This window comes from Gavia stellata, unplaced genomic scaffold, assembly GCF_030936135.1.
Source record: "Gavia stellata isolate bGavSte3 unplaced genomic scaffold, bGavSte3.hap2 HAP2_SCAFFOLD_188, whole genome shotgun sequence".
Classification (NCBI taxonomy): Eukaryota; Metazoa; Chordata; class Aves; order Gaviiformes; family Gaviidae; genus Gavia; species Gavia stellata.
In genome coordinates, this window is record NW_026777367.1 from 26065 (window position 1) to 41766 (window position 15702).

The 15702-nt window shown below is 67.8% G+C and overlaps 1 protein-coding gene across 1 annotated transcript in view; it reads left to right on the top strand.

Annotated features, from left to right (window-relative positions):
• Positions 1-14989, top strand: part of LOC132321918 (neurogenic locus notch homolog protein 3-like) — a gene marked incomplete at its 5' end in the record, with an annotated part of 34018 nt that extends 19029 nt beyond the window's left edge. The window contains 14 exon segments of the mRNA XM_059835290.1: positions 1629-1742; positions 3594-3713; positions 5811-5851; positions 5853-5963; positions 6326-6345; positions 7048-7111; positions 7113-7151; positions 7153-7179; positions 7181-7237; positions 7240-7274; positions 9980-10181; positions 11657-11813; positions 14350-14432; positions 14978-14989. Of these exon segments, the coding sequence (XP_059691273.1) occupies positions 1629-1742; positions 3594-3713; positions 5811-5851; positions 5853-5963; positions 6326-6345; positions 7048-7111; positions 7113-7151; positions 7153-7179; positions 7181-7237; positions 7240-7274; positions 9980-10181; positions 11657-11813; positions 14350-14432; positions 14978-14989 (1082 nt within the window).
• Between the last annotated feature and the right edge of the window lie 713 nt (positions 14990-15702).

Sequence of the window (15702 nt, forward strand, 5' to 3'; positions counted from 1 at the left end):
CACCCTGGGGACCCTCTGGGGCCCCCTGTCCACCCTGAGCACCCTCTGCCCACCCTGGGGACACCCTGGGGACCCCCTGCCAGCTCCTCCACTGTGCCCGTGTCCCCTGCTGTCCCCACGTCCCCACCATCCCCATGTCCCCACTGTGTCCATGCCACTGTCCCCATGTCCCCTGCCATTCCCACCATCCCCTTGTCCCCACCATGCCCATGTCCCCTGGGTGTCCCCATGTCCCTACCATGCCCAAGTCCCCCGGTGTCCCCATGTGCCCACCATGCCTGTGTCCCCTATTGTCCCCATGTCCCCACCATCCCCATGTCCCCTGCTGTCCTCATGTCCCCCAGTGTCCCTGCATCCCCACCATGCCCATGTCCCCCGTTGTCCCCATGTCCCCCCGTCCCCATGTCCCCCCATGCCCATGTCCCCCAGTGTCCCCATGTCCCCACCATTCCTGTGTCCTCTACTGTCCCCATGTCCCCCCATCCCCATGTCCTCTGGTGTCTCCATGTCCCCACCATGCCGGTGTCCCTGCTGTCCCCATGCCCCCATCGCCATGTCCCCTGGGTGTCCCCACGTCCCCTGGTGTCCCCACGTCCCTTGGTGTCCCCATGTCCCTTGATGTCCCTGCATCCCCCCATGCCCATGTCCCCCATCCCCATGTCCCCTGGGTGTCCCCATGTCCCCACCATGCCTGTGTCCCCTGCTGTCCCCATGCCTGCATCCCCATGTCCCCTGGGTGTCCCCATGTCCCCACCATGCCCATGTCCCCCCCATCCACATGTCCCCCGGTGTCCCCATGTCCCCCGGTGTCCCCATGTCCCCACCATGCCCATGTCCCCTGGGTGTCCCCATGTCCCCCGGTGTCCCCATGTCCCCACCATGCCCATGTCCCCTGGTGTCCCCATGTCCCCACCATCCCCATGTCCCCTGGGTGTCCCCTGGGTGTCCCCATGTCCCCTGGTGTCCCCATGTCCCCACCATCCCCATGTCCCCCGGTGTCCCCATGTCCCCACCATGCCCATGTCCCCTGAGTGTCCCCATGTCCCCACCATCCCCATGTCCCCTGGGTGTCCCCTGGTGTCCCCATGTCCCCCGGTGTCCCCATGTCCCCACCATCCCCATGTCCCCTGGGTGTCCCCATGTCCCCACCATGCCCATGTCCCCTGGGTGTCCCCATGTCCCCCGGTGTTCCCATGTCCCCCCCATCCCATGTCCCCTGGTGTCCCCATGTCCCCACCATCCCCATGTCCCCTGGGTGTCCCCATGTCCCCACCATGCCCATGTCCCCCCCATCCCCATGTCCCCTGAGTGTCCCCATGTCCCCACCATCCCCATGTCCCCTGGGTGTCCCCATGTCCCCTGGTGTCCCCATGTCCCCACCATCCCCATGTCCCCTGGGTGTCCCCATGTCCCCACCATCCCCATGTCCCCTGGGTGTCCCCATGTCCCCTCGTGTCCCCATGTCCCCACCATCCCCATGTCCCCCGGTGTCCCCATGTCCCCACCATCCCCATGTCCCCTGGTGTCCCCATGCCCCCCATGTCCCCCAGTGTCCCCATGTCCCACCATGCCCACGCCACCGTCCCCCTGTCCCCGAGGTGACACGTGTGTCCCCCCCCCCCCGGCAGGCGCCCAGTGCCAGGTGGAGGTGGACGAGTGCGCCTCGGGGCCGTGCCACCACGGGGGCACCTGCCTGGATGGCGCTGGCACCTACCGCTGCCTCTGCGCCCCACCCTTCACAGGTGGGCACCCATGGGTGCTGGGGAGGCGGCTCCAGGGGTGGGGAGGGGGGCTCTGCACCCTGCACTTCACAGGTGGGCACCCATGGGTGCTGGGGAGGCGGCTCCAGGGGTGGGGAGGGGGGCTCTGCACCCTGCCCTTCACAGGCGGGCACCCATGGGTGCTGGGGAGGCGGCTCCAGGGGTGGGGAGGGGGGCTCTGCACCCTGCACTTCACAGGTGGGCACCCATGGGTGCTGGGGAGGCGGCTCCAGGGGTGGGGAGGGGGGCTCTGCACCCTGCCCTTCACAGGTGGGCACCCATGGGTGCTGGTGGGCATGGGGGGGGCTACATACCTGGTGGTTTTGTCCCATGCCCCAGTGGGTGCCACCGTGCCGAGTTCCCTGATGGGTGCCATCACGATGGGTGCCCTGATGGGTGCCACCACACTGAGAGTCCCCATGGTGGCCATGCCCTGATGGGTGCTACCACGCCAGGTTCTCTGATGGGTGCCACCATGCTGGGCACCCAGAGGTGGCCATGCCCTGATGGGTGCCACCACACTGAGTGTCCCCATGGTGGCCATGCCCTGATGGGTGCCACCACACCAGGTTCTCTGATGAGTGCCACCATGCTGGGCACCCAGTGGTAGCCATGACCTGATGGGTGCCACCACACTGAGAGTCCCCATGGTGGCCATACCCTGATGGGTGCCACCACAGCAGGTTCTCTGATGGGTGCCACTCTGCTGGGCGCCCAGTGGTAGCCATGTCCTGATGGGTGCCACCACACTGAGTGTCCCCATGGTGGCCATGCCCTGATGGGTGCCACCACACCAGGTTCTCTGATGGGTGCCACCATGCTGGGCACCCAGAGGTGGCCATGCCCTGATGGGTGCCACCACACTGAGTGTCCCCATGGTGGCCATGCCCTGATGGGTGCCACCACAGCAGGTTCTCTGATGGGTGCCACCATGCTGGGCACCCAGAGGTGGCCATACCCTGATGGGTGCCACCACACCAGGTTCTCTGATGGGTGCCACCATGCTGGGCACCCAGAGGTGGCCATGCCCTGATGGGTGCCACCACACTGAGTGTCCCCATGGTGGCCATGCCCTGATGGGTGCCACCACGCCAGGTTCTCTGATGAGTGCCACCATGCTGGGCACCCAGTGGTAGCCATGACCTGATGGGTGCCACCACACTGAGAGTCCCCATGGTGGCCATACCCTGATGGGTGCCACCACAGCAGGTTCTCTGATGGGTGCCACTCTGCTGGGCGCCCAGTGGTAGCCATGTCCTGATGGGTGCCACCACACTGAGTGTCCCCATGGTGGCCATGCCCTGATGGGTGCCACCACACCAGGTTCTCTGATGGGTGCCACCATGCTGGGCACCCAGAGGTGGCCATGCCCTGATGGGTGCCACCACACTGAGTGTCCCCATGGTGGCCATGCCCTGATGGGTGCCACCACAGCAGGTTCTCTGATGGGTGCCACCATGCTGGGCACCCAGAGGTGGCCATACCCTGATGGGTGCCACCACACCAGGTTCTCTGATGGGTGCCACCATGCTGGGCACCCAGAGGTGGCCATGCCCTGATGGGTGCCACCACACTGAGTGTCCCCATGGTGGCCATGCCCTGATGGGTGCCACCACGCCAGGTTCTCTGATGGGTGCCACCATGCTGGGTGCCCTGATGGGTGCCACCATGCTGGGTCACCCCATGGTGGTCATGTCCTCGTGGATGCCACCATGCCAGACACCCACTGGTGGCCATGCCCTGCTGGGTGCCGCCCTGCTGGGTGCCCTGACGGGTGCCACCCTGCCTGTCGCCCTGAGGGTGGCGGTGCCTGACGGTGTCCCCGGGGTGCAGGGCGGGCGTGCGAGGTGGCGCTGGCCCCCTGCTCCCCCAACCCCTGTGACAACGGCGGCGTCTGCGTCCCCACCCCTGACTACGGGGGCTTCACCTGCCGCTGCCCCCCCGGCTGGCAAGGTACCCCCACCCTGGGGTGCCCCCGCGGCCCCCTGGCACCCCTGGGTCACCCTGGCACCCCCAACCATGGCACCCTGACCCCCTCCCTGGGAACCTGACTTCCCCCCCCACCCCGAGCACTCTAATTCTCCCCCTCTGGGCACCCTGACACCCCCCCCCCCCCCCAGCACCCTGGTTCCCCCTCTCCCTGGGCACCCTGACCCCCAACCAGCACCCTGGTTCCCCCTCTCCCTGGGCACCCTGACCCCCTCCCTTGGCACACTGACCCTCCCCAATCACCCTAACACCCCTGGGACCCTGATCCCACCCCGCCCCCCCCTCCCCAAGCACCCTGACCCCCTCCTTGGGCACCTTTACCCCCCCCCAAGCACCCTGACACTCCTCTGGGCACCCCATCCCCATGGGCACCCTGACCCCCCCCCCCCATCACACCAACACCCCTGTGTACCCTGACCCCCACCCAGGCACCCCGACCCCATGAGCACCTTGACCCCCCCTCCTGGGGCACCCCGACCCCATGGGCACCCTGACCCCCACCCTGTCCCCCTGCCCCCCTGTGCACCCTGACACCCCCTCCTCCTGGGGCACCCTGACCCCATGGGCACCCTGACCCCCACCCTGGGCACCCCGACCCCCTGTGCACCCTGACACCCCCCCCTCCTGGGGCACCCCGACCCCATGGGCACCCTGACCCCCCCCCAGCACCCCAGCCCCCTGGGCACCCTGACCCCCACCCAGGCACCCTGACCCCATGGGCACCCTGACCCCCACCCTGAGCACCCCAGCCCCCTGGGCACCCTGACCCCCACCCAGGCACCCTGACCCCATGGGCACCCTGACACCCCCCCTCCCGGGGCACCCTGACCCCATGGGCACCCTGACACCCCCCCACCCTGGGCACCCCGACCCCATGGGCACTCTGACACCCCCCAGCCCCCTGGGCACCCCGACCCCATGGGCACCCTGACCCCCACCCAGGCACCCTGACCCCATGGGCACCCTGACACCCCCCCCAGCACCCCAGCCCCCTGGGCACCCCAACCCCATGGGCACCCTGACCCCCACCCAGGCACCCTGACCCCCACCCTGGGCACCCTGACCCCATGGGCAGCCTGACACCCCCCCCTCCCGGGGCACCCCGACCCCATGGGCACTCTGACACCCCCCAGCCCCCTGGGCATCCTGACCCCATGGGCACCCTGACCCCCACCCAGGCACCCCAACCCCATGGGCACCCTGACCCCCACCCAGGCACCCTGACCCCATGGGCACCGTGACCCCCACCCAGGCACCCTGACCTCATGGGCACCCCTGACTCCCACCCTGAGCACCCTGACCCCATGGGCACCTTGACCCCCACCCTGGGCACCCCGACCCCATGGGCACCCTGACCCTCACCCAGACACCCCGACTCCATGGGCACCCTGACACCCCCCCCACCCTGGGCACCCCGACCCCATGGGCAGCCTGACCCCCACCCAGGCACCCTGACCCCATGGGCACCCTGACACCCCACCCCCCAGCACCCCAGCCCCCTGGGCACCCCCAACCCCATGGGCACCCTGACCCCCCACCCAGGCACCCTGACCCCATGGGCACCCTGGCACCCCCCCTCCCAGGGCACCCTGACCCCATGGGCACCCTGACCCCCCCCGGGCACCCCAGCCCCCTGGGCACCCCAACCCCATGGGCACCCTGACCCCCACCCTGGGCACCCTGACCCCATGGGCACCCTGACCCCCACCCAGGCACCCTGACCCCATGGGCACCCTGACACCCCCCCCTCCCAGGGCACCCTGACCCCATGGGCACCCTGACCCCCCCCTGGGCACCCCAGCCCCCTGGGCACCCCAACCCCATGGGCACCCTGATCCCCACCCAGGCACCCTGACCCCATGGGCAGCCTGACACCCCCCCCTCCCGGGGCACCCCGACCCCATGGGCACTCTGACACCCCCCAGCCCCCTGGGCACCCCAACCCCATGGGCACCCTGACCCCCACCCAGGCACCCTGACCCCATGGGCACCCCTGACCCCCACCCAGGCACCCTGACCCCCACCCTGAGCACCCTGACCCCCCGTCCCGCTGCCCCCCAGGCGAGCGCTGCCAGGAGGACGTGGACGAGTGCGGGCAGAAGCCCCTGCCTGCACGGGGGGGTCTGCGCCAACCGCCCCGGCACCTTTGGGTGCCTCTGCCCCCACGGCTACGGGGGGGGCACCTGCCAGCACGACCTCGATGACTGCCACCCGGTGAGGGGACATGGGGGACAGAGGGGGGACAGAGGGACTGGGGGGACTGGGGGGACTGGGACATGGGGGGGGACAGGGAGACTGGGGGACACTGGGATGTGGGGGGGGGCGGGGGACTGGGGGGACTGGGGACACTGGGGACATGGAGGGGGACAGGGAGACTGGGGACACTGGGGACACTGGGATGTGGAGGGGGGGCAGGGGACTGGGGACACTGGGGACACTGGGACATGGAGGGGGGACAGGGAGACTGGGGACACTGGGGACACTGGGATGTGGGGGGGGGGCAGGGGACTGGGGGGGACTGGGACATGGAGGGGGACAGGGAGACTGGGGACACTGGTGACACTGGGACATGGCAGGGGACAGGGGTGCTGGGGCGGTATGGGGGACACTGGGGACACTGGGGGGACTGGGACATGGGGGGGACAGGGATGCTGGGGGACTGGGGACACTGGGGGGACTGGGGACACTGGGACATGGGGGGGACAGGGGTGCTGGGGGGGGTATGGGGGACACTGGGGGGACTGGGACATGGGGGGGACAGGGACGCTGGGGACACTGGGACGTGGAGGGGTACAGCGGTGCTGGGGCTATGGGGACACTGGGGACACTGGGACTTGGGGGGTACAGGGATGCTGGGGACACTGGGGGGACTGGGGGGACTGGGAATACTGTGGGGGGGGGGGGGTGTCAGGGATGATGCGGAGCCTGGGGACACTGGGGGACACTGGGAAGCCTGGGGGACACTGTGGGGGACAGGGACACTTCGGGACTCTGGGGACACTGGGGGGACACACCAGGACACTGAGGGGGACACTGGGGGGGGGGGCTGGGGATACTGGGGAGTCTGGGGACACTGGGGGGGGGGGGGGCTGGGGACCTGGGTGGGGGGCACAGGGTCTGGGTGCCACATTGGGGTGCCATGGAGCAGGGTACGGGTGCCACATCAGGGTGCCCCATGAATTTTGGGAGTCCCCTCATGTCACATCATGGCAGGGTGAGGTGTGGGGGGGGTGTGTGCCAATTCAGGGTGCCGTGGGGCACCCCATCACCCCCTCTGTGTCCCCCCCACCCCACCCAGACCCCTGCCTGAACGGGGGCACCTGCCGGTCTTCTCCTGCGCCTGTCCCCCCGGATTCGGGGGTCCCCCGCTGTGACACCGAGGAGGACGAGTGCAGGAGCCGCCCCCTGTCGCAACGGTGGCACCTGCACCGGACTACGTCAACAGCTTCACCTGCGCCTGTCCCCCCGGCTGGACCGGCCGCCACTGCCCCACGCCCAGCACGACGTCCCCGACTGCACCGACAGGTACCCATGGGTGGCCCCGGGTGGCCTTGGGTGGCCCCGGGTGGCCCCATGCCCGTACGGTGTCCCCATCTGCATATGAAGGCATCAGCACCCTTGGGTGGCCCCAGGTGGCCCCGGGTGGCCCCATGCCCGTACGGTGTCCCCATCTGCATATGAAGGGCATCAGCACCCATGGGTGGCCCGAGGTGGCCCCAAGGCTTCCCATGCCCCTGCAATGCCCCCATCTGCACCCGAAAGGTATCAGCACCCATGGGTGGCCCCAGGTGGCCCCAGGTCTCCCCATGCTGTGTGTTGTCCCCATCTGCATAAGAAAGCATCAGCACCCATGGGTGGCCCCGGGTGGCCCCATGCCGTGCGGTTGTCCCCATCTGCATATGAAGGCATCAGCACACCATGGGTGGCCCGAGGTGGCCCCAAGGCTTCCTATGCCCCTGCAATGCCCCCATCTGCACCCAAAGGTATCAGCACCCATGGGTGGCCCCAGGTGGCCCCGGGTGGCCCCAGGTCTCCCCATGCCCCTGCAATGTCCTCATCTACACCCGAAGGTATCAGCACCCACGGGTGGCCCCGGGTGGCCCCATGCCCGTGCGGTGTCCCCATCTGCATATGACGGCATCAGCACCCTTGGGTGGCCCCAAGGCTTCCCATTGCCCCTGCAATGCCCCCATCTGCACCCGAAGGTATCAGCACCCATGGGTGGCCCCAGGTGGCCCCGGTGGCCCCATGCCCGTGCGGTGTCCCCATCTGCATATGAAGGCGATCAGCACCCTTGGGTGGCCCCAGGTGGCCCCAAGGCTTCCCATGCCCCTGCAATGCCCCCATCTGCACCCGAAGGTATCAGCACCCATGGGTGGCCCCAGGCGGCCCCCGGGTGGCCCCAGGTCTCCCCATGCCCATGTGGTGTCCCTATCTGCATATGAAGGCATCAGCACCCTTGGGTGGCCTCAGGTGGCCCCGGGTGGCCCCAGGTCTCCCCGTGCCCCTGCAATGTCCTCATCTGCATATGAAGGTATCAGCACCCACGGGTGGCCCTGGGTGGCCTCAGGTGGCCCCAGGTGGCCCCATACCCGTGCGGTGTCCCCATCTGCATATGAAGGCATCAGCACCCATGGGTGGCCCGAGGTGGCCCCAAGGCTTCCCATGCCCTTGCAATGCCCCCATCTGCACCTGAAGGTATCAGCACCCATAGGTGGCCCCGGGTCTCCCCATGCCCATGTGTTGTCCCCATCTGCATAAGAAAGCATCAGCACCCATGGGGTGGCCCCAGGTGGCCCCGGGTGGCCTTGGGTGGCCCCGGGTGGCCCCAGGTCTCCCCGTGCCCCTGCAATGTCCTCATCTACACCCGAAGGTATCAGCACCCACGGGTGGCCCCGGGTGGCCCCATGCCCGTAACGGTGTCCCCATCTGCATATGATGGCATCAGCACCCTTGGGTGGCCCCAAGGCTTCCCATGCCCCTGCAATGCCCCCATCTGCACCTGAAGGTATCAGCACCCATGGGTGGCCCCAGGTGGCCCGGGGTGGCCCCATGCCCGTACGGTGTCCCCATCTGCATATGAAGGCATCAGCACCCATGGGTGGCCCGAGGTGGCCCCAAGGCTTCCCATGCCCTTGCAATGCCCCCATCTGCACCCGAAGGTATCAGCACCCATGGGTGGCCCCAGGTGGCCCGGGTGGCCCCGGGTGGCCCCAGGTCTCCCCGTGCCCCTGCAATGTCCTCATCTGCACCTGAAGGTATCAGCACCCATAGTGGCCCCGGGTCTCCCCATGCCTGTGTGTTGTCCCCATCTGCATAAGAAAGCATCAGCACCCATGGGTGGCCCCAGGTGGCCCCGGGTGGCCTCGGGTGGCCCCATGCCCGTGCGGTGTCCCCATCTGCATATGAAGGCATCAGCACACCTTGGGTGGCCCCAGGTGGCCCCGGGTGGCCCCGGGTGGCCCCAGGTCTCCCCGTGCCCCTGCAATGTCCTCATCTGCACCCGAAGGTATCAGCACCCACGGGTGGCCCCGGGTGGCCCATGCCCGTGCGGTGTCCCCATCTGCATATGACCGCATCAGCACCCATGGGTGGCCCCAGGTGACCCCAAGCTGGACCCTGCCAATGCACCAACAGGCACCCCACCCATGGGTGTCCCTTGGCGTCCTCAAATCTTCTCCAACCAACACAACATCCCCCACTGTGCCAGCACCCATGGGTGTCCCCAAGATGTCCCCAAGCCTTCCCCTGCCCCTACAATGTCCCCACGTGCACCCAAAGCTACCAGCACCCATGGGTGTCCCCAGATGTCCCAGGCCTCCCCCTGCCTGGAGTATCTCTCCAAGCGCACCCAGAAGTACCAGCAGCACCCATGGGTGCCCCCAGAACACCCCATGACTCCCCTCTCCAGCCCAACCCACCAGCACCCATGGGTGCGCCCAGTACAGTGCATAACTCCCCTCTCCAGCCCAACCCACCAGCACCCATGGGTGCCCCCAGTACAGCGCATAACTCCCCTCTCCAGCCCAAGCCACCAGCACCCATGGGTGTCCCCAGATGTCTCAAACCTCCCCTGCCCATAGTATGTCCCCAAGTGCACCCAAAGCTACCAACACCCATGGGTGCTCTTGGACACCCTGTAACTCCCCTCTCCAGCCCAAGCCACAGCACCCAAGGGGTGCTGTGGGGGCACCCATGGGTGCTGAGCCGTGTTCCCCCCCACCCAACAGCTCCTGCTTCAACGGGGGGACCTGCGTGGACGGCGTCGCCTCCTTCACGTGCCGCTGCCGCCCCGGCTTCACGGGCACCCACTGCCAGCACCCAGCGGATGGGTGCCAGGGCCAGCCCTGCCTGCAGGGTGGCACCTGCGTCACCACTGGGGACACCTACCGCTGCCTCTGCCCGCCGGGATACACCGGCACCCAGTGCCAGGTGAGTGGGGGCACCCATGGGTGCGGGCGGGTGGGGTGCCAGGCACCCTGCGCCCACCTTCCACGGTTCCCGGTGTGTTGGGTGCCTGGGCACCCACTGACTCAGGCACCCAATGGCCACCGTCCCCATGAACTGGGTGCCCTGGGTGCACCAGCACCCACTTCCTTGGGCACCCCATACCCACACCCAACTCTGTTCCTGAGCTCCCCCCCTGCCAATGCCACCTAAAGGTGCCCCCTTGGGTGCTCCCCCACCCTGACCCCCACCCTGACCCCCGTCTCCCCCATGATCTGGGTGCCCTGGGTGCCCCAGCACCCACCTCCTTGGGGACACCATTACCACCCCCCCCAAACTCTGTTCCTGAGCTCTCCCCCACTAAAATGTGCCCCTTTGGGTGCTCCCCCCACCCTGACCCCCACCCTGACCCCCCCCTTCCCCGTGAAGTGGGTGCCCTGGGTGCCCCAGCACCCACCACCTTGTCACCCCACTCCCACCCCCAAACTCTCTTCCTGAGCTCTCCCCCACTAAAATGTGCCCCTTTGGGTGCTCCCCCACCCTGACCCCCACCCTGACCCCCACCCTGACCCCCACCCTGACCCCCACCCTGTCCCCCCCTCTTCCCCCATGAACTGGGTGCCCTGGGTGCCCCAGCACCCACCTCCTTGGGCACCCCACTCCCACCCCCAAACTCTCTTCCTGAGCTCCCCTCCTACACCCTGCCACCCAAAGGGTGCCCCTTTGGGTGCTCCCCCACCCTGACCCTCACCCTGACCCCCACCCTGACCCCCCTCTTCCCCCATGAACTGGTGCCCTGGGTGCCCCAGCACCCACCTCCTTGCTCACCCCACTCCCCCCCCCCCAACCTCTCTTCCTGAGCTCCCCTCCTACACCCTGCCACCCAAAGGTGCCCCCTTGGGTGCTCCCCCACCCTGACCCCCACCCTGACCCCCACCCTGACCCCCACCCTCCCCCATGAACTGGGTGCCCTGGGTGCCCCAGCACCCACCACCTTGGTCACCCCATTCCCCCCCCCCCCCATACTGTCATCCTGAGCTCTCCCCCCCCAAATGTGCCCCCTTGGGTGCTCCCCCACCCTGACCCCCACCCTGACCCCCACCCTGACCCCCACCCTGACCCCCCCCTTCCCCGTGAAGTGGGTGCCCTGGGTGCCCCAGCACCCACCACCTTGGTCACCCCATTCCCCCCCCCATACTGTCATCCTGAGCTCTCCCCCTCAAATGTGCCCCCTTGGGTGCTCCCCCACCCTGACCCCCACCCTGACCCCCACCCTGACCCCCCCCTTCCCCGTGAAGTGGGTGCCCTGGGTGCCCCAGCACCCACTACCTTGGTCACCCCATTCCTCCCCCACCAAAGTCTCTTCCTGAGCCCCCCCCACAAATGTGCCCCCTTTGGGTGCTCCCCCACCCTGACCCCCACCCTGACCCCCACCCTGACCCCCACCCTGTCTCCCGCAGACCCTGCTGGACCTGTGCCAGGGGGCACCCTGCCGCCACGGGGGGCTGTGCCGGCAGACGGGTGCCTCTCCGTCTCCTGCCTCTGTCCCCCCCGTGGGGTGGCACCGCCTGCGATGTCCCAACGTCACCTGCGCCGCCGCCGCCGCCGCCCACAGAGGTCAGCTACTGCCCAGTGTGGGGGGGACTGGGGGGACTGGGAGGACTGGGAGGACTGGGAGGCAGGACAACTGGGTCCCCTCCCAGTTTGGGGGGTGCTGGGAGGACTGGGAACCTGGGTGACTAGGTCCCCTCCCAGTTTGGGGGACTGGGGGGGACTGGGAGGACTGGGAGGCAGGACAACTGGGTTCCCTCTCCAGTTTGCGGGGTACTGGGAGGACTGGGAACCCCGGTCCTGGGGTCCCCTCCCAGTTTGGGGGTGCTGGGAGGACTGGGAGGACTGGGAGGCAGGACAACTGGGTCCCCTCCCAGTTTGGGGTTGCTGGGAGGACTGGGAGGACTGGGAGGACTGGGAGGCAGGACAACTGGGTCCCCTCCCAGTTTGGCGTTGCTGGGAGGACTGGGAACCCAGAAAACTGGGTCCCCTCCCAGTTTGGGGGTACTGGGGAGGACTGGGAGGACTGGGAGGACTGGGAGGACTGGGAGGCAGGACAACTGGGTCCCCTCCCAGTTTGCGGGTGCTGGGAGGACTGGGAACCCCGGTCCTGGGGTCCCCTCCCAGTTTGGGGGGTGCTGGGAGGACTGGGAGGACTGGGAGGCAGGACAACTGGGTCCCCTCCCAGTTTGCGGGTGCTGGGAGGACTGGGAACCCCGGTCCTGGGGTCCCCTCCCAGTTTGGGGGTACTGGGAGGACTGGGAACCTGGGTGACTGGGTCCCCTCCCAGTTTGCGGGTGCTGGGAGGACTGGGAACCCCGGTCCTGGGGTCCCCTCCCAGTTTGAGGGTACTGGGAGGACTGGGAACCTGGGTGACTGGGTCCCCTCCCAGTTTGGGTACTGGGAACCCAGTCGCCTGGATCCCCTCCCAGTTTGGGTACTGGGAACCTGGACACCTGGGTCCACCTCCCAGTTTGGGTACTGGGAGCCCAGTCGCCTGGGTCCCCTCCCAGTTTGGGGGTGCTGGGAGGACTGGGAGCCCAGTCGCCTGGATCCCCTCCCAGTTCGGGTACTGGGAGCCCAGTCGCCTGGATCCCCTCCCAGTTTGGGAGTACTGGGAGACTGGGAGCCCAGTCACCTGTATCCCTCTCCCAGTTTGGGGGTACTGGGAACCCAGTCACCTGTATCCCCTCCCAGTTTGGGTACTGGGAGCCCAGTCGCCTGGGTCCCCTCCCAGTTTGGGGGTACTGGGAGCCCAGTCACCTGGGTCCCCCCCCCAGTTTGGGTACTGGGAACCCAGTCACCTGTATCCCCTCCCCAGTTTGGGTACTGGGAGCCCAGTCGCCTCGCTCCTCTCCCAGTTTGGGGGTACTGGGAGCCCAGTCACCTGGGTCCCCCCCCAGTTTGGGTACTGGGAACCCAGACATCTGGGTCCCCTCCCAGTTTGGGGGTACTGGGAGCCCAGTCACCTGTATCCCCCCCCAGTTTGGGTACTGGGAGCCCGGACATCTGGGTCCCCTCCCAGTTTGGGGGTACTGGGAGCCCAGTCGCCTCGCTCCCCTCCCAGTTTGGGGGTACTGGGAGCCCAGTCACCTGTATCCCCTCCCAGTTTGGGTACTGGGAGCCCAGATCGCCTGTGGTCCCCTCCCAGTTTGGGGGTACTGGGAGCCCAGTCACCTGGGTCCCCCCCCCAGTTTGGGTACTGGGGAACCCAGTCACCTGTATCCCCTCCCAGTTTGGGTACTGGGAGCCCAGTCGCCCTCGCTCCTCTCCCAGTTTGGGGGTACTGGGAGCCCAGTCACCTGGGTCCCACCCCCAGTTTGGGTACTGGGAGCCCAGTTGCCTGGATCCCCTCCCAGTTTGGGAGGACTGGGAGGACTGGGAGCCCAGTCACCTGTATCCCCTCCCAGTTTGGGTACTTGGGAGCCCGGACATCTGGGTCCCCTCCCAGTTTGGGGGTACTGGGAGCCCAGTCACCTGTATCCCCCTCCCAGTTTGGGTACTGGGAACCCAGTCACCTGTATCCCCTCCCAGTTTGGGTACTGGGAGCCCAGTCGCCTCGCTCCTCTCCCAGTTTGGGGGTACTGGGAGCCCAGTCACCTGGGTCCCCCCCCAGTTTGGGTACTGGGAACCCAGACATCTGGGTCCCCTCCCAGTTTGGGGGTACTGGGAGCCCAGTCACCTGTATCCCCCTCCCAGTTTGGGTACTGGGAGCCTGGTCATCTGGGTCCCCCTCCCAGTTTGGGGGTACTGGGAACCCAGTCACCTGTATCCCCTCCCAGTTTGGGTACTGGGAGCCCAGTCACCTGTATCCCCTCCCAGTTTGGGGATACTGGGACCGCCTGAACAGCGCTCCCCCCCCCACCCTCCCCCACCCCGGGGCAGTACCTCTGGGTGCCACCCCCCCTTCCCCCACCTTACCTCAATTTCCCCCCACCCCTCTCTGTCTCCCCCCCCCCCACACCCCCCCACCCACCCCCCACCCACCCCCCAGGTGTCCCCTTGGCCCGGTTGTGCCATGGACGTGGCCGCATGCGTGGGTGCTGCCGGGGGGGGACACCGGTGCCTGTGCCAGGGTGGCTACGGGGGTCCCTACTGCCAGACCCCCCCCGACCGCTGCTGCTGCCAAACCCCTGCCGGCGCGGCGCCGCGTGCCGCAGCTACGGGGGGGGCTACGAGTGCGAGGTGAGTCCCCCCCCCCCACCCTTGGTGGCCTATGGGTGCTGGGTGCTGCTGGGGGAGATGTTGGGGTGTGGTTGAAAAACGGGGCGGGTGGGGGTGGTTTAAGGGTTGGGGGGTGAGGGATTGCGGGTGCTGGACATGCGCACTGCTTGTATGGGTGCTGGGGGGGTGTAGCACCCATGGGTGTAAGGGGGCTGTAGCACCCGTAGGTGCAAGTGTGCTGCACCCAACATCACTTGTTACTGTAGCCCACCCCCCGTCCTGGACTGGGTGCGTGGGGTGTGTGGGCACCCAGATGTTGGAGCACCCTGCACACACAGCCCCCCCCTCAGGTTGGGGACACCCATGGGTGCCCATCTCCTCTTCTGCCACTGCGGTGCAGGTCCCCTGGGTGATGGGTGCCTTCATCCCAGGGCACCCCATGGGTGCTCTGCCCTACCCAACCACAGCATTTGGGGCTCAGCTGAGCCTTTTGGGGTGCCAGGGCATCTCCCCACGTTGGGGGACACCCATGGGTGCCCATTCTCCCTCCTGCCACTGTGTTGCAGGTCCCTGGGTGATGGGTGCCTTCATCCCAGGGCACCCATGGGTGCTCTCCCTACCCTACTGCAGCATTTGGGGCTCAGCTGAGCCTTTTGGGGTGCCAGGGCATCTCCCCATGTTGGGGGCACCCATGGGTGCCCATCTCCCTCCTGCCCTTCATGCTGCTCAGGGTGGCATCACCCTGGTGTAGAGGTCTCTTGGGTGATGGGTGCCTCCATCCTGGAGCACCCATGGGTGCTCTCCCCTACCCAACCACAGCATTTGGGGCTCAACTGAGCCTTTTGGGGTGCCAGGGCATCTCCCCATGTTGGGGACACACCATGGGTGCCCATCTCCCTCCTGCCACTGCGGTGCAGGTCCCCTGGGTGATGGGTGCCTCCATCCGAGGGCACCCATGGGTGCTCTGCCCTCCGAACCACAGCATTTGGGGCTCAGCTGAGCCTTTTGGGGTGCCAGGGCATCTCCCCACATTGGGGGGCAACCCATGGGTGCCCATCTCCCTCCTGCCACTGCAGTGCAGGTCCCCTGGCTGATGGGTGCCCTCATCCCAGGGCACCCATGGGTGCTCTGCCCTACCCAACCACAGGCATTTGGGGCTCAGCTGAGCCTTTTGGGGTGCCAGGGCATCTCCCCATGTTGGGGGCACCCATGGGTGCCCATGTCCCTCCTGCCCTTCATGCTGCTCAGGGTGGCATCACCCTGGAGTAGAGGTCCCTTGGATGATGGGTGC